General features: G+C 35.4%; 1 gene segment (V, D, J or C); it reads right to left on the reverse strand.

Moving 5' to 3' along the window:
* Nucleotides 1-3189: 3189 nt before the first annotated feature.
* On the reverse strand, nt 3190-5079 carry LOC101011549. The segment is given in 2 exon segments: nt 3190-4713; nt 4868-5079. Coding segments are annotated over 2 exon segments (399 nt in total).
* Nucleotides 5080-20395: the final 15316 nt, after the last annotated feature.

Genomic DNA, 20395 nt, shown 5'->3' on the forward strand with positions numbered 1-20395 from the left:
CATATAAATAAATACAAATGTGTAATGTATAACGTATAGATTATAAATATATAAATGTAAATAGACATATTTGTATTCCAATAATATTAGGAATATAATATTAGGGTGAGCTTTGGGAACAAAATTCAATTACAGTCCTCATGCCAGCCAAACTCATCACAGATTCAGGAAAAGGAAAGCCTGGCTATGAGGATGCAGCAAAAGATTAATCGTGGTCATTAAACAATTATAAGTATTAGCATGGTCTATACCGGAATTATTATGAGCACATTAAAGGCAGAGTTTAGAGCACTATAGTGCTATCTTCTGTAATAAACAGAGCTTTAACAGTATTGGAACCAACTTTCTTTAATAGGAAGTTAAAATGTTGTAAAGAATCCAGAGAGAATAAAAAGAGTAAATAAAACAATTAGATAAAACATGTCCAAATTGTAGAACATTGAAGGAAACACTAAGATAATTGGCTTATGGCCTTTAAAATATATAGAAGTTTTATTTTTTAATTGACAATAAAGAATGAAAAGGCTTTTATTCATAGTGGAGAATCTCATGTATTGTTTTAGCCTATTTTCTTTTTGGAAAGTCTGCAACTAAAAGTCTTGTCTATCCCTAATCCTCTCTGCTGCCTTTCAAATCATAGATAAATTTCCTTCTGTTGTTGAAACAAAAATCATTGCCTTCTTTATCATCAAAACACAGTATTTTCTACTAATTATGATAGGATACAGTTTAATCAGAATAGGCATAATCCACATTAAGGCATTCCTAGGTGTGTTTCCTGGTTCCCTTAGCACTGTTATCTAAGTTAACACAAAATCGATTGCCTGTCTATATCATCCATCCTCCTGAAATGCAGTACTCCCCCAATTGCAGTGTTTTTCAAAGTAAGATCTCTCGATCTAATGATCAAAATCATTAGACAACTCACTAAAAAAAAAGCAGACTCTTGACCCTGTGTCAGACCTATAGAATCAGAATCTATGGAAATAAAGCATTTTTAAAATAAAGTCTTCATGTGATTCTTAAATGTACAGTAAAATTAGAGAAGTGCTGTCTAGGTGGTTAACTCTGGAGTTGTATGTGTTTTTCTTCATCTTATTTTATGGTACCTGCAGCATTTACTTTATCTCAGAAATGCCTTCATCTCAAAACTTATGTAAGCCTCAGTTTCCCAATCTGAGAAATGGGTTAATATTACCTCATAGTTTTTGTGACAATAAAGATGATGATGAGTGTGACAAAATTGGCATCAGGTAAAGCAGGAATCCTTCAGTGATTTTTGTATCGCTTCACCTGAATACACTGGGCAAACTGTAAGGCTGTAAACCCAAAGGGTTAAATACAACAAAACCAGATGATGTGGGTTGAAGAACACTTGTGTCTCTCTTCCTAAATCAGGAAGCTTCTACTTTTGCTCTCTTGTTTCTAGGCCTCCCTGCATTTCTTCTCCACAAAGCGGGGAAGGGAAGAGCTGATTCTGTTCTCTAGAGTCCATTTATAAGTAGGGCATTAGTCATTACTTTGACTCCATAGCTAGAACTCCATAATCCACTCGCTCAAAATTATATCTCTTACATTTTTAAGTCCCTGCCTCCCTGGGATAATAAGCAGATTTAAACAGAGTGGCCAACTCTGCCACTAAGTCTGGACAATAAGGCAAGGAAAATAAATAAGATGTAAAGATTATAATGCAAGAAACAAAATTTTCTTCATTTGCAGATGCCATGATTTGTGGACTTAGAAAATCCAAAATAATTTATGACCAAATGATTAAAATTAGTAAGTGTAGCAAGTTCAATGAACATAAGGCCAATATGTAAAAACCAATTGTATTTCCATACACTAGCAACAATTAGAAAATAAAATTTTTAAATCTTCATGAAATGTCTATACATGAAAGTAAATCTAATACAGGATGTGCAAATCACTACACTGAGAACTAAAATCACTGCTTAAGACATTAGATGGTCTTAGCAAATGGATAGTCTATATTTTTGACACAATGACTCAATATTTTTAAGGTAGCAATTCTCCCCCAAATTATCCATAGGCTTAATGCAATACCAATCAAAACTGCAAGGGAAATTTTGTAGACTTGAAAAGGATTTAGAATTTAGAAACCAATTCTAAAATACATATGGAATCAGAAAGGACTTAGAATGGATAAAATAATAGGGGAAGAACACAAATGAAGAAAAAACACTGATGAGTTTCAAATTCTACCCTGAAGCTATATTAATAAGCACATTATGAGATAGTTGGGAGGCTGAATTAACAGAAGAAACAAAATACAGTGCATAAATAGATCTGTACGTGCAGGATCACTTGATTTATGACCCAAACACCACTGCAATTCAATGGGGGAAAGGAAGATCTTTCCACTAAATGGTCATGGGGCAATAGGAACCTTGACACCTTTTGCATAGCATCATGAAAACTGATTTGAGGTGGAAAATGGGCCTACATGAAAAAAGTGTGTCTATTACTTGAAGCAGGCAAAGATTTCTCAACAGGGCACAAAATATACTAACCAATAAAGAAAAAAAAATAGTTATTTGGACTTTATCAAAGCTAGGAATTTCTGTATCTCAAAGAAAATCATTATGAAAGTGAGGAGTGAAGTAATGGATTAGTAGAGAATTCACAATACATGGTTTTGACAGGGGTTCGTATCCAGAATCTATGAAGAATGCCTACATGTGAACAATAAAACAAGCAAATGACTTGAACAGGTACTAGACAGAAAAGAATATCCAGATGGACAATGAGCATATGAAAAGGTGCTCAGCATCATTATTCTTCAGGGAAAGCAAATTAAAACCACAGTTTTATAAGATACCACTGCATGTCATCATAATGGCTTAAATTAAAAAACAAACAAAAAGACATCTGACATCATTTTTTGGTGAAGATGAGGAGTAACTAAAACTCCCATACATTGTTCATAAGAGCATACAACTTGGTAACCTTTCGAAATACATTTGATAATAACCACTAAAGCTAAATATATGCCTATTTTATGGCCTAGTTAAGTCCATTCCAGTGGAATTATCCAAGAATAGTGAGTTTATATGTCCACCAAATAAAATTTGAATAAATGCTTATAGTAGCCTTTTCCATGATGGCACAAAACTGTAAACAATCTAAAAAACTCAAAAGTCTATTTCAAGAAGAATGGAAAAATAAATCATTACATATTTATACAGGGGAATTTTACATATAAACTTAAAAATAACTTATGCATACAGCAATATTAATGAATTTCAAAGATATGACATTGAGAGAAGAAATTGAGACAGTAGGATATAGGCTGTACAATACAATTCCAGTCACACAAAGTTTAAGACCAAGTGATGAAAGCCAGAATCGTGGTTACTCCAGGTGGGGAGTTGGGGAAGGGCTGTCGGATTGGAAGGGGCAGGTGGGAATCTTCTGGAGTAACGGAAAATTTCAGTATGTAGGTCTGGATGATGTTACCCAGATACAAAGAAGTGTAATATTCCATTGAGCTGTAAACTAAAGTTTTATTCACCTCATTGTGTGTTGTACCTCAATTTCAAAAAGAAAGAGAAGAAAGCAAAGAAACAGCATTTTAAAATGTTCAGATAAATGTGAGTACCATCACCTGAGAATGGGGAGACCTGACTGGGGTGTCAGACAGTGCTGTTGGGTTTTGTAAATATATGTGAGTATTATTTCGATTAAAATAACATTTATTTTAACGAGAAGGGAGGAAACATTGCTGAAAATCCTAGACAAGATGAGTACTGAAAAATATCTGATAGCCTTATCAATACCAAAACCGCTGGTGTTAAAGTGAGAACTTCCCTTGGAGTGACCTTAACAGGGGCCAGATTTGAGTGAGACTGAAGAATGGAAATTAAGAGAATGAGTACAGACAATTCTTTCAGGTAATTTGATGACAAAGGGATGAGAAATATAGAGATGTGACTGGTGGAGACGTGGGCTTCAGGAATACTATATTAAAATGAAAAAGATTTACTTATATTAATGTGACCAGATTATTGTAAGACAACACAGACACATACACACATTTTTTTCAGCAGAGAGTGTATGCACCTGTGCAGTCTTTTTCCAAGTGGTCCACAACTGGAATCCAGGACTCTTCATATTACATCTGGCGCTTCTGAATTTATATGAGGGAAGTTCTGGGATGTTATTAAGAGTAGACTGACCCATGAACATGCACAAGGGACTGTCTAGGATGCCCGGACAGAATGAACAGTAGTCCCTGCCCTCTGGCTTTGTCTCATGACTTCATTCTCCAAAGGACCATTTGGAAAAATGTCCTGGGTATTAAATAAATACTCCTTCAGGAGGAAGAGCAGCAGAGATGCCTCTGCCATCATTCCAGATCCCCAGCTGCAGGGTTTTGATACAAGTTGCAGGTGCCTGGGGAACACTGTGCTTGCACAGCACAGAGATAAGTGGCTGAGTCTTCAGGTTTTGGGCCTGTGATGTGCAGAAAGCTCTCCTTCTTCGTTAATGTGGCTTTTAGCCTTTCTTTCTCCTTTTCTTCCCCAGCTGAATACAGGCTGAAGAGGAATTCAGGGCCTTTCCCAGGATCTTGCCTATACCAGAACAGCCCTCTTAAGCCGCTGACTGTGTAACTGCAGTTGAGACTGCTACTCTCTCCCTCCTGGAGGCTCAGGGCCTCAGGACTCTGCATCACCTGGTCTTCTCCACTCAACCCTGTTCAGGAAAACAAAATCAGAAATTATACAAAGCTTTTAGTTTAGCAGCTTTGAAAACTTCCCACAGGAAAACTGAATGAGCTGAGATTAAATCTTCATCTCTCCTCCTCAGCTTTTCATGAATGGTTCTCATTTCTTAACCTCCAACTTACAGCCAAGCTGAAGCCACAAGACTATGAATGCACACTCCAACATTTTCTCCATGCTGGTATCTCAGCCTAGAGACAAATTACGATAATTTCAACCTTCTTTTCTCAGAGGAGCTGCTTCTGTATCTTAGTTCATATTCTCGAATGCAGGAAAGAGCCTTTCTGTTGGCTTCTCAACCAATCAAATGCAAGTCCTCTAGTAATTTTCATGCTTTTGAAATTAAAGGCAGTTGTAGAATGAGAGTAAACTGAGCCACTGCCACCTTGTGGCCACAGTACAGTCCCACAGTACCCACTTCATGCCACCTCCTAAGAAAAAGATTCTTCATATTTGGTGGGCATAGTGCATATGAGGTTTAAAGTGGCAATAAGAAAAGCCTTATTTTATTTGGACTCTTAATTGTCTAGATTGTTTTTTGAATGGTCTTTAAGGCTAAGCTGCAACCAGAGGTTATAAAGGAGTTGAACCCAACTGGTAAGTGTAATTCTGTGTCTCACTAAAATATATTTCTCACTAAAATACACAAGAACCTCAGCAGGTGAAACCTTAAAAATACTGGAGCTCTGAAAATAAAAGATGGGGTTGAGGGGATCAAATAGCTTGTGGATATGTCTAGAAACCTCTCTGATGCAATGTGCAGAGAATTTGGAACATAAATTAAGAAGTCTATGTCTTCAAATAATTTTCTGTGTGACTACAGGATTGAGACCAACTGTGACCGAAATTCAGGGTCACAAAATTGGTAGATCTTAAAAGGAAGGAAGTTTTGAAAAAGCATGGCAGAGAGAAAAAAGAGGTCTCCATTTCTGGACCTCAGAGAGACCTGAAAGTCACTGTGTGTGTGTGTGTGTGTGTGTGTGTGTGTGTTGCGAGGGAGATTATTCCATGCAAATTATAAATATTTTACACAATATAAATAATACACAGCAAAAGTAAGTCTTTCCTCCTCATCTGTCCTTCAGTATCACAGTTCTCATTACAGAGGCATCTATGCATCTGTTCTTTCAAACACTCTCATACATGTACATACTCAATATTTTCAGACAAACATACATATCATTCTGTGCCTTGTTTTTTGTCCACGCAAAATGGCCACATAATATTCCATTGTTTGGCTGTCCTATATTATATTTAAACAGTTTTGCATTTTTGTATTTTCATTTCCAATCTTTTACTACCAAAGATGATGCTGAAATGATTATCCTCATAAAAAGATGCTTGCCAACATGGACAAATATGTTAATAAAAATTATTGAAAATATGTAAATGATAACAGAGAACCCATGCATTTTTCATTTAATAAATATTGCCAAAATGCCTCTAACAAGCAGTAGCATTATACACATTTACGATGTGCGAGTGTCAGCTTCACTTCCTCGACAACACAATGTATTATTAAACATTTTTATCTTTCTGAAGCTAATAGGTGAAAAATGCTAATTCAGAATACCACTTCAAAATTTTCTCTATTATTACTGAAGCTTGGATTGAAAAAATAATTTTAAAATCCATTTGTATGTCTCTCTTTGAATAGTCTATTGAAAATTATGTTTAAGTGTTAGTTTTGGAGGCAGAATACCCGTGATCAAACTCTAGCTCTATGATTTATTTTCTAAGAAAAATTTGCTCAGAGATTTTCTGTGACTTAGTTTTATCATTGAACTTAGTTTTATCATTGGATGGTGGAGAAAGAACAGTACACACCTTAAAGAATTACTATGAGAATCATTTGAAATATGTATTGAAACCAACGGATATATATTGATAATGATAGATACATAGGTAGATAGGTAGATTACACACTACCTAGATAAAAATTAAAATAGTGGCTAAAGCATAACAAATAAGTAACATTAGCTATTATAGTATTAGCACAATTTTCTTTTGGAAAGTTAATTTTTTGTTGGTTTACTAAAGCTTTTTATATATTAAAGTCACATTTTATGTGACTTTATATTTTGAAGCTTTTTATTCCATTTTGGCATGTGGTTTTTGCTTTTTTATTGTATTTTTGCCATGTAGAAATATTTGCTTTCATATACTCTTACTTATGGTATATTCAAATGTATTCACCTTTATAATGTCTTCTGAAGTTTTGGTCTTGCTTAGAAAATCTGACCCACTCTAAGCTTACTTTTTTAAATCCTGAAAATTTCTGGTATATTTTTTATTTAATCTTTTTAAGCCTATCATTTGGAGTTATTTTGATCTAAGGAATAAGGTAAGGGGTTATTTTTTTCAAGTCACTAGACAATTGACTCAACATTATGTGCTGAACAATCTATTATTTTCTCCCTGATTAATAATACCTTTGCAATATAGTAATTTTCTCTGTGTAATTTGTTTCTGTCTTCTGATCTGTCAATCTATCTAGTTATGCTTTCACTATTGTCAAAATTTTTTAATTATTTCGGCTATATTATTTAATGTATGATTGAACTTGTCTCCATTCTATTGCCCTTCTGTTTTAAGATTGTTTCTTATTTTCTACATGTTTAGTCTCCATTTAAATTTTTGAATGAGCATGTCTAATTTCAAATAAATGTATGAAAATTCCAAGGTAGTCATAATTTAAACATACCCACTACTATAGAAATAAGAGTTGCTGAATTAAAAGAGTAGTTACCTAATGAAAATTAACCTCAAAATATTCTGACATAAATCCTAAACTGTTTTTCCAAGAATATTGAAATTAGCAATACTAGGCTAAGATATCATGGCAAAACTAGTATTCCCTAATTAGTTTGATTCTATGACACACCACTGGATTTTATAATTGAGATATGTTTATCATATGCCAATAATTTTGTAAGTAAATTTTGTCATTAAATATGTGGTCATCTTGTTGAATTATCCATCACTTATATGAATTCTCTTTGGATTTGTACCAATAGCAGTCTGCTCCTAGTCCCCATTAACTTTGATGCCCCTCCAACCCTTCTTCCACTCGGCAGAAAAAAAACGGTTACACAGAACATGCTGTACTAACAGTATAAACATGTTGTTCTTTGACTTTTTTTGAGAATAAGATAATTTCTCAGTTATCTACAAATCATTACACTAGTTTGCATATAATTCATCATTCACTGATTTGATTTATTTTACTCACATTAGCAAACTCTGACTCTTACAAATCATTTTCAATAGGCAGTTTTTCTCTGTTTCTGAATATATGTACCTAAGAAAAAAGTTGAAAAGACCAAAGATAAACGCAAGATCAGGGCAGGGCTATTTATAGTGCAAGGACAATTTATATTTATTAGTGCAGGAACTAAGAGAACCTAGACTGAATGTGTGATAGATGGGTAACAGAGCCACAGAAGGTGATTTAGAAATGTGAGTTTTACACAAAGTCTTGTATAATTTTAAAAAATATTTTTATTTTTTCTTTTGAAACAATTTTAGAATTAGAGTTTCAAAAAATGTACAGAGAAGTCTTACATATTCTTCACTTAGCCTACCCAATGATAACAACTTGTGTAGCTATAGAACAGTATCTAAACCAAGACATTAGCATTGGTATAATCTGTAGAGTTTATTTAGGTTTCTGAAGTTTTACATGTACTAATTTGTATGTGTATGGTTCTATGCAATTTTATCGTATGTATAGATTCATGTAACCACTGCCACAATCAAGAATCACAACGGTTTCACAATCACAGCTTTCCTCATGCTACTCCTTCACACAGCCACACCCTTCCCCTCCCCACATCATTAATCCCTGACAATCACTAATCTGTTACTTACCCCTACAATTTTGTTATTTCAATAATGTCATATCAATGGAATAGTACAGTAGCAACCTTTTAAAATGGGCTTTTCTCACTCTGCATGAGGGATAAAAGCATGATATCTATGCAAGTTATTATGTGTATAAACATTTTTGTTCCTCTGTATTGCTCTATTGTTATGAACGTGCCACAGTTTGCTTAACCATTCACTCCTTGGAAGACATCTGGGTTGTTTCCAGATTCCAGATTTGGGCTGCGATGAATAAAGCTGCTATGAATATTCATGTACAGGTTTTGGTGTGAATATAAGTTTTTGTTTCTCTAGGATAAATCCCAAAGAGTGTAATTGCTGGGTCATGTGGTAAGGCATGCATAATTTTATAAGAAATTGCTGAACTATTTTCCAGAGTGCCTATATCATTTTATATCCCTACCAGCAACATATTAGTGATCCAACTTCCCTAAATTTTCAACAGCATTTGATGTTATCTTTATTTTTTATTTCAGCCATTCTGATAGGTATATAATAATATCTCATTGTGGCTTAATTTGCATTTCACTGATAAATGATAATGTTGATCATCTTCTCATATGCTTATTTGCAATATGTATATCCTCAAAGTGAAATATTTGTTTAATGCTTTTTTCCCTATTTTCTAACCGGTTTTTTTTTTCTGTTACATTTTGGGAATTCTTTATATATTCTAGCTACAACTCTGTGTCAGATACCTGGTTTTTAAATATTTACTCCCAGTCTGTAGTTTATTATTTGATCTTCTTAACAGGATCTTTTACAGAGCAAAAGTTTTAAATTTTGATGAAATCCAATGTGTGTGTGTATGTGTGTGTGTGTATTGTGCTTTTGGTGTCAAATCTAAGAACTCTTTGCTTGGCTCTGCATCTTGAAGATTATTTTTTCCAAAAGTTTCAGAGTTTTACATTTTACATTTAATTTCATGATTCTCTTTGAATTTATCTTTTATGATGTTTATTTTAAAATAGATTTTTGGAAAGGTGGAATGGGTCATTATTTTCATCTTAATAGCCACAGCTATTCCTTCTCCCCAGTCATAACCCCTGACAATCACTAATCTGTTATTAATCCCTACAATTTTATTTCATGAATGTTATATAAATGGAATTGTAGAGTGGTTATTCTGCTTTGAATAATCAAAATGTACATCAAAGACTTTTAATAGTTAAAAGTTTAAAACCTTTTATATTTTGAGGCTGAAAAATTTCCTTTTTATCTCACTATGATTACTCTACCTGAAAAGTTAATTTAAAAATATAGGACCCACATCAAACCCTTTTAAACCCATCATCTTTGGAAATTTCCTGTAATTCATTACAGGGCAATTTTTTATTATAGATTTGGAAAATAGTTTTATATCTGAGAATAACTGGAAACTTTTCCTAAAATTTATGTTCTTTTAAACCTTAATATTCCCCAGGAAAATTGCCCATCCATTTTGGTCATCAAAATGAACTGAAAACTAGATTTTCTTTCTTCATCTAGGACTTCTTTTCTGATATTTAGGCACATGTTTCCTGAAGAAAAGACTAATTCTCTCCAAATTATCCCAAGAATGAGAAATCGCTCTTTTTGTCATTACCTTTTGCGAAAGTCATATGCTTTCATCTATTTCTTTCTACAATCACAGTTTCAAGGCCAAATGGCCTGGCTCCCTGGGATGTAGTCATGCTTCTTCCCCGAACAAGGTCCTGATTTTGCTCTCATGGGTGAATTTTGAAAAGACCAATATTACAATTGAGGATAATACTTTCTAAAAGTCTCCTTAAGGGTTAAGAATCAAGAAGTTTTTATTTCAATTGAAATAATTCAGCCTTTGGAACCAGAGACAGGAAATTAGAAAAGCAAGCTCATTTTCCTTAAGTCTTAGGCTAGGACTTGTAATGGAAGGAATATCTACCCAGAAATTAAGTAAATCAAGTAGGTCACTCAATGAGAAAGAAAAAAATATAAAAAGAAGAAGAGCAAGTCATGGCAATATACAGACAAATGGCAACAGACCTTGTGACCCCATCCAGTTGTACACAAGGGCAGCAGATGCTGTATGAGAACACCCACATGCAAGAATAATTTTGTTTGTTCCACAGAATTTAAGATGGAAGAGAAAACTATGGGGACACAGAGAGAACTGAGACAACTGTGATTTTCTTTCAGCTTAGCCCCTATATGATTGCTCTTAGTTTTATAGAACTCATATCTCCAGCCGTAGTAAGTAAATATTTGATGCTCAAATTCTAAAACTCCTAGAATAAACCAGAAAAGAGATAAGACAGAGGGATGCCATCAATCGCCAAAGCCAAGAAGAATCAGCATGCATATATAGGACAAACTTCCAAGGCTGCAAGAAACCAAATCAGGTATAAACCTTTGTGTAGAATCACTCAAGTGATCATGATGCCACTGTCTATGCCAACAAGGTGGAGACCATCTAAATTGCAAAACTAGAAATAGTACCTCATGAGAAAAATGTGTAAAAATGGAAAGAAGATATATGACACATGTAAATATAAGGGATGTTCTCAAGGTGATGAGAAAAGGACAAATTCGTAAAATAATTGATCTATACTTGTCTAGCAGCATCCAAAGGATAAAACTCTGTACCTGTTAATGCGATCAATCCATTTGATCTTCAATCAACAAATATTTAATGTGCAATCACTACATGGCAAGACCTAGCTAATGGTGCACAATACATACATATTTCCTGACTCTGTGGTGCTCACTTTTATAAGCATAACAGGAATTTTTTGAATCTATACATAAATGTAGACATAGACATAGATGTGTAAAAGACATTAACTGCAATGTTTCCTATTGAATTGGACTTTGGAAAGAACCAACAAAGGCTTACAGACCAGAATATATGTTTGGGGATTTTTTGCAAAATGTGTGTAAAACAAATATATTGGAAATACCTCTTAAACAAGATAGGTAATTTATTGTTTCAGGTCTTGTATTTTTAAATTTCTACTAAATGTTGAGAATCCTCTTTTGAGTATCTCTCATTATTATTGTTTCCTGTACCAGATTCTAGGGTTTATTTTTCTTGTTTCAAATCTTTGATTTATTCATTTGTAAACTACTTAAACATCTATTTTCTTTAATAGAATATTTCTCTGGAACACTCTACTTACTTTCCTCCCATATGTTTTACAAAATTTAACTGTTTGGATAGTTTATTACTTGATGACTTGGCTACATAATTTACATAATTCCATCCTTCTCTATCTCTGACTCTCTCTCTCTGTCTATTTCTTTCTCCCTGTCTCCATTTTCCCCCTCCTCTTTCTCTCTAACACACACACACACACACACACACACACCATTATGCTCTCTTTTTTAGTATTATTTGCACATCGAGGATAGGGATTCCTTTTAAAAGGAAGAATGTCTTTCCATTTGGAATTCTAGATGAAAACAGATCCACCAGGTTTATTTCTATCTAATATCATCAAACAACAGCAAAAGGGCATGACTGTTAAGTAGTTTTGTGACAGTTAATCTGCACGTGAACTTAATGCAAGATTATAGGAAATAGAGGCCACATGGAGTCATCAGCAGTTAGATAGTAAGGAAGTTCCTAGTGATAGCTTACTGATGACAGGAAAGTTGCTAAGAGGTAGGAAAAAAAGCTGGATAGTCATTAGTAGCTAGATAGACAGAGAAAATTTTGTGAATCGGGGCACTTACAAGAGTGTTTAGTGGTTGCAGAAGAAAAATGTGCTATATTCCAGGGTCACAAAAATGGTCAGGGAGCAATACTTGAAAAATTTAAGGGTAAGTATCAGGTATTCAACTCCTGGAAATAATCTAGGAAATCATATAATAACTGTATGTGTGTGTTCATCTCAGCATTATTTGTTACAGTAAATAATTAAGATAATCTAAATAGTCAACAAAATGAAATCACTTAAAGAATTACTAAAATCATACATTACAATATCATCATTAGAATGTATAATGTTAATCTATAAATAACATTCTGTAAGTAATTATTTCACAATATACTGTTGGGTAAAAATGTATAATAGAAAACATCCTATATGACATGATTTCATAATATAGTTTTTTTCTGAAAGGTAGAATTTTGGAGCTATCTTATTTTTAGCTTTCCTTCCTTGGATATTTTATTTTTTTACCTGAAACATGAATAACTCTGTAATTGCATATAGAGAATGTGACCAGGTAGTGAAGTTAGTTCTGAGCAAAATGAAGAGCTTCGTTTCTCCTTGGTGTTAAGATTTGTAGTAATGTTTATCCTATGCGTAGCATTCCAAGTCACTCATGGCGCAGCACGAGTTGAAGGAAGAGCGAGGGTCCAAGAGGTGTGATTTCCAGCTCTAGATATTCCAGCTCTAGAACAGCGATCAGCCTTAGTAAGCAATGCATAAATACTTGTGGAACGAACCTAAATCATCTAATAATTTGCATACAGATTCGGCCAAGTGTTTCTTAACTTTTTAAGAGTCAGTTTCACACTTTAATGTAGTCACGACAAATTTCTAAAAACATCTTTTGCTGGCTGGGCACGGTGGCTCATGCCTGTAATCCCAGAACTTTGGGAGGCTAAGGCTGGTGGATTACCTGACATCAGAAGTTCGAGACCAGCCCGGCCAACATGGTGAAACTCCATCTCTGCTTAACAACAACAAGAAAAAAATACAAAAATACAAAAATTAGCCGGGCATGGTGGTGTGCACCTGTAATCGCAGCTACTTGAGAGGCTGAGGCAGGAGAATGGCTTGAACCCAGGAGATGGAGGTTGCAGTGAGCCGAGATAGTGCCATTGCACTCCAGCCTGGGCGACAAGAGTGAAACTCCATCTCAAAAAAATATATATATAGCCAAACAATCTACTTCAAGATAAAGAACTGAAGATAAACATGCTGTTGATGAATGACAATTTCAGATATGTTCTCTGAGCCAGAGAGAACATTTTCCTTAGAGTGAAGTTTCTTCTAAATCTCCCTCTCTGTTGACAGTGCCTCCCTGCCTCTTCCTGTTCACACTGTGACTCTTGCCCAGGTGTTTATATCGGGGGACACTGAGATATGAAATATTTTAAGGCCCCCTAAGGTGAATATTTCACTGTAGTTTCACCTAGGGGACGAAAGTACATTGCTGGAACCTCAAGCTGTGAAGCTATGATGATACGACTGATGAAACTGTCTGATTTCTGGAAGTTCAGAGAATACCAACCCTTTGTTCCATTCTGATCGTTAAAAGACTCCTGATTAATAAGGAAAATAATTCTCCCACGTGGTGGATATCTGTACAGAGTAAATAATAACTAAGTTTTAGCTTCATATACACAATCCAAGGTCACAGCCTCTTTCTGCAGTATAGAAATTGCAGCCTGGATTTGAGTTACCTTCTGGGATTGGCTAGATCTTGAAAAAGAGAGAAAAGAGAGGAGAGGAGAGGAGAGGAAAAGAGAGGAGAGGAGAGAGGAGAGGAAAAGAAAGGTGAGAAAATTATAGTGATTCTCCTGGTAGTATAGAACTTCACATCAGAACACACAAGCAATGGGGAAAAGATTCCCCATTTAATAAATGGTGTTGGGTAAACTGGCTAGTCATATGCAGAAAACTGAAACTGGAGCCCTTCCGTACACCTTATACAAAAATCAACTCAAGATGGCTCAAAGACTTAAACCTAAGACCTAGGACCATAAAAATCCTAGAAGAAAACCTGGCAACACCATTCTGGACGTAGGCATGGGCAAAGACTTCGTGACTAAAACACCAAAAGCAACGGCAACAAAAGCCAAAATTGACAAATGGGATCTAATAAAACTAAAGAGCTTCTGCACAGCAAAAGAAACTATCATCAGAGTGAACAGGCAACCTACAAAATGGGAGAAAATTTTTGCAGTCTATCCCTCTGACAAAGGGCTGATATCCAGAATCTACAAATAACTTAAACAAATTTACAAGAAAAAAGCAAACAGCCCCATCAAAAAATGGGCAAAGGATATGAACAGACACTTCTCAAAAGAAGACATTTATGCAACCAACAGACATATGAAAAAATGCTCATCATCACTGGTCATTAGAGAAATGCAAATGAAAACCACAATGAGATATCATCTCATGTCAGTTAGAATGGTGATCTTTAAAAAGTCAGGAAACAACAGATGCCGGAGAGGTTGTGGAAAAATAGGAACGCTTTTACACTGTTGGTGGGGGTGTAAATTAGTTCAACCATTGTGGAAGATGTGTGGTGATTGCTCAAGGATCTAGAACTAGAAATACCATTTGGCCCAGTAGTCGCATTACTGGGCATATACCAAAAGGATTATAAAACATTCTACAATAAAGACACATGCGCATGTATGTTTATTGTGGCACTATTCACAATAGCAAAGACTTGAAACCAACCCAAATGTCCATCAATGATAGACTAGATTAAGAAAATATGGCACATATATACCATGGAATACTATGCAGCCATATAAAAGGATGAGTTCATGTCCTTTGCAGGGACATGGATGAAGCGGGAAACCATCATTTTCAGCAAACTGTCCCAAGATCAGAAAACCAAACACCGCATGTTCTCACTCATAAGTGGGAGTTGAACAATAAGAACACATGGACACAGGGAGGGGAACATCACACACTGGGGCTTGTTGGGGGTGAGGGGCTAGGGGAGGGATAACATTAGGAGAAATACCTAATGTAGGTGACAGGTTGATGGGTGCAGCAAACCACCAGGGTATGTGTATACCTACGTAACAAAACTGCAAGTTCTGCCCATGTAACCCATAACTTAAAGTATAATTTTTAAAAAAAGAAGAAGAAGAAATTGTGGTTGGGGCTTGAGTTACCCTCTGGAACTAGCTAGATCCTGAAAAAGAGAGAGAAAAGAGATAAGAGGAGAAGAAGGGAGAGAGAATTATGCTGATTCTCCTGGTGGTACCCGTGAGGTTGTAAAGAACTAATGTAGGACAGGATTCTGACTCCCTGTGCATTACCTTTTTCTCCTAAACCCCATCAGGCAACAACAACCTGCTGCTGCCCCCAGATTTTAAAGCTGAGAGAAACCAGAGTCCTGCATTTGTGGCCATCTTTACCATGCTTTGTCAGAAAGAGGCTATGACTATCCTCAGTAGGCAGGGGAGCAGAATGTTGCAAGTTCTTTGGAGTATCAAGCTGTAAGATGTTCCTGTGCCAGAAGAGAAAATGTGATTTGCTGATATCAGTTTGCCTGTGTTATACCATAGCTTTTTGACACAGTTGGAAATTTTAACCTATTTGGTCTTATTGTAATTTAATAGACAGAAATTATATCCATACATGTACATGAGTTAAATTAAATTGAAGGGTTTTAATGATTCAACCATTTACTATATTCAGCCAATGCATCAGAGATGGACTCATAAGTTTCCTAAGAAATAAAAATTTATTATGGGTTATGATGACTACTGAGAACAAATTATCATCCATCTTTTTGCATTTTCATTTTGGTCTGTGGCTGAAATCTACAGTGAAATATATTCACAGATTTTTCTTCTGGACAGGGAGATAAAACATTTTCACTCTCAATCACTATAACTCTTTCTTCCTATGCACCAAGGCATTGGATTCTGGGAAAATTTATATTAGATAAAGTTTCTTGTTTGCTTAATGGCATTACAGCAAGTTTCTTGATTGACAAAATTTGTCCCATTGCATGTGGCCAATAGCAATCAATAGTAAGTCTGTGCTAGGAAAAATCTGTCTTTCAAACGTTGCACCCGACAATCTAAATGAGTGCAGCCAAACTCATCAGAGCAAGCATTCTTATTCTCTTATATCATAAATAAAGCAATTGGAACATTACAAATCCCTCTGTCAGCCACTGCTGTGGCAGATGTGGCTGAAAGACTTTTTTCACTGGGGACAACTCTATAGTTTTACCTTTCAGCAGCATGAAAGTTGGTGACTGATTTACGTGGTGTCAATGTGTAGATTTACGAGTGTGATTCAGTTGACCACAGCTTTTAATTGTCTACTTATGTTCTCTTCTTTGAGTCAATATAATTGAATATAATATAATGACCTATAGTCTTTCTTATTAGAAAATACAGCTTTTTAAAGTCCAGGATGATTTAACTAGTGATACAATTATCAGAAAGTGGTTGTCTCTAGGAGGAAAAATTAGACTGGAAAGAGACACAAGGGGACTTTAAGGATGTAGGGAATGTTCTATATATTGTCTTGTTACATGGGTGTATATGGTTCTCAAAACACATTAAACTAAACATGTAAGTGCATTTCATTGTAGAAAAAATTATACCTCATAAAAAGAACCAAAATGAAATAATATATACACAGAGAAAATTAATGTTTTTAGCTTTCTACAGTTGTTGCAGGAATTTGTTTATACTTTTCTAATTGCTACAGAGCAGCTGTGGTCTGTCGTGATTATGGTCTACTCTGATAACTGTCTGAGACTTGGAATCAACAAAGACTAGCTGGTCGTTAATATGTCCTGGGATGCTAAATATAAACAAATGAAATGACTAAAGAAAATAAAATGCCCCAGAGTCTGAGAATGAAGATTTATGGCTACACATAATAATACAAATACATCTCATAAGGTTATGATTGTGTAAAATTAGCTAGAAATCAGAGTACATACTAAATGATCCCATTTAATTAAAGTGCAAAACTAATCTGTGCAGCTAGATGTCAGGATAATTGCTACTTGGGCTGGTAGAGACAGGAAGCAGGTACAAGTGTGGCCTGCCATGTGGGTAATGCCCTTTTTGTTGATATGGGTCCTGGTTACATGGGCTTTTCCAAATTGTGAAAACTTATCTAACTTTACAATTGTGCAGGGGCACATTTATTTCTACATAGGTTATTTTATTTTATTTTGGTTTCTTTTTTATTGAACTATGATTGACATAATAAAAAGCACAGATACGATATATTCATTTTAATAAGTTTGAGAATTTTATACAGCTGTGTAACTATCACCTAAAACAATACGCAGAACATTTTCATGATCATGGAAAAATCCCTTTGTGCTCCTTTTTAGTCAAACCCTCCTGCCCAGAGGAAACCACATTTTTACTTCTATCGCCATAGTTTAGTTTTTGTTCTTGAATTTTATACCAATGGTATCATGCAGTGTTTTGGGGGAAGGGCCTGGTTTCCATTTGCTCAACATAAGGCTTTAGAGATCCATTAATATTGTAATGTGTACCAGTCAGTAGTTCCTTTTTATCTCCTGTTGATGGACATTTAAGTTGTTTCCAATTACAGCAAGTATAAATGAGGTGCATACACAATTTTTTGTATGGATCATTTATGGGCCTATATTTTCACTTATCTTTGCTAAATATCTGTGAGTGTTCTTGTTGGGCCATTGCAAGACCCCAAAGTGATTGTGCCATTTTACATTCTTACCGGTACTGAATGAAATGTCTAGTTGTTCCACGTATTTGTCAATACTGGGGTTGTCAGATGGCTTGTTTTTAGTGCTTCTAATGGGGATGAATGACACCAGAATGTAGATTTTATTTGCATCTCCCTAATGACTTATGATGTTTAACATATTTTATGGATTTGTCTTAGTCTGTTTGGGCCTCTATAACAAAATATCATAGACAAGTGACCTGTGAACAACAGAAACTTATTTCTCACAGTTCTGGAGGAAGCAAAGTCTAAGATCAAGTTCCCAGAAGATTCAGTGCCTAGTGAGGGCCTGCTTTCAGGTTGGTAGTCACCTTTCCAGTGTCCTCACATTGCCGAAAAAGCAAGGAAACTCTCTGTGATCTCTTTTACATGGGCATTATTCTCATTACCTAATCACCTCTTGAAGGCCGCACCTCCAAATACCATCGCACTAGTAATTAAGTTCTGTCATAAGTTTGTTTAATGTGGTTGCTGCCTTGGCGTCCATTTTCAGGCCTGACATAAGTCATACTTCATCTCCCTTGGCCTAGTTAGAACTTCTCCTCCCTTTGTGGTTGTTCCTCATCCCACTGACCAATACTTTCCACAGCTGTTAACCAAGATAAATTTAACAGCCAATGCCAGAGCCATGTACACAATTTCTCCCCTTTTTATGTGTTTTCTCTAAACTAGACAGTCCTCAATACCCATGGATAAGCCTAAGGGATAATACCCATGAATCTTAATAAAAGTATATTCCTACAGGCCTCTCTCTCCCTCTGTTTTTCTCTCTCCACCTACTAGTTGAGCTCCCTGCTGCCTCCAAACTTCCCATCAGCCTCCCATTGGCACCTATAACCTCTCTGGGACCTTGAGTAATAAATTCCTTCTATTTTATGAATTTTCACTGGGAAAAGGGCCTGGTTTCTATTGCTCAACATTAAGTTTTAAAGATCCACTCCATTTTACCTGACCCACACACCTAAACCTAATTTTTCCCCTAGTCAGGGCTCTCCTAGGCAGTGGTTATCTTGGCTTATGGTCATTCTCAGGAGAGAGACCTCAAGTCCAAATTAAAAAGACATAACAAATTGGTCAGGTGAGGTGACTCAAGCCTGTAATCCCAGCACTTTGGGAGGCTGAGGCAGGTAGATCATGAGGTCAGGAGATCGAGATCATCCTGGCCAACATGATGAAACCTTGTTTTTACTAAAATACAAAAACTTAGCCAGGCATGGTGGCGCACATCTGTACTCCCAGCTACTCAGGAGGCTGAGGTAGGGGAATTGCTTGAACCCAGGAGGCAGAGGACACAGTGAGCCGAGATTGCATCACTGCACTCCGACCTGGCAACAGAGCAAGACTCCACCAAAAAAAAAAAAAAAAGACATAACAAATTAAAATCACAACAGATTTCAGCACAAGAATTTTGGGGGACACAAACATTCAATCTATAGTAGTACTCATTCGTTACAACATTTATGTGTTTTATTATTGTGTAATTTTTAATTGTTAATTTATGGGAGGTTTTAAATATATTCTGGAAATAATATTTCTTCAGCTGTGTCTTTCTTGAATATTTTTTCAGACTTTAGGTTGCTAATTGACTTTCTTAATACTGTCTTTTGATGAGCACCATTTTAAAATTTTATTCATGTCCTATTTGTCAATCTTTCTTTTTGGTTAGCGTATTTTGTATACATATTTTTAAATACACTGATTAATCTATTCCATATATATATGTATTTATTGTATATATTCCATATATATATATTTGTTCTCTCTCTCTGAAACTTACATCTCTCAGCATGCATATGGTCTACAATTTCTATTAAATCCATTGGTATTTTATTATATTTATTTCAAAGTACGTCTGATAAATCCAACACTGGGATAGTCTCTTTTTGGGTTTGTTTTATTAACTGTTTTCTCTTTTGACCATGGGTCACATTTTTGTGTGTATGGTTTAATCTCCCAGTGGTTCTTTGCACTTCTTGTATTTGGATAAACCATTTCTTCTAATTATTTTTTAATTTATTTTTTATTCATTTGTGGGGTTTTGTTTCTTTTTTGCCCTCTTGAGGATATGACTTTGATTATAGTTTATTGCAATCTGGTTTGGCTCCGGGTGCTTTCAGAGATGGATTCTGTATGAGTTCCTTCGTTACAGAGAGTCTGTATGACAGCTTTCTTGGCTGCTGGTTGTAGTAGCAATGTTCTCAGTACGTGAGCAAGCTCATTGTCTCCTGTGGGGCTTGAATGGCAGAGATATCTAGATGCTTGTCTCATTCTCCAGTGGTGTGCACCCTTTTATTTATTTACTTTTTTTCCCCAGTATTTTATTCACTGGGTGGAATAGTTCGAGCTTCAGACCAGTAAGAG

This window comes from Papio anubis, chromosome 7 (assembly GCF_008728515.1).
Source record: "Papio anubis isolate 15944 chromosome 7, Panubis1.0, whole genome shotgun sequence".
Taxonomy (NCBI): Eukaryota; Metazoa; Chordata; class Mammalia; order Primates; family Cercopithecidae; genus Papio; species Papio anubis.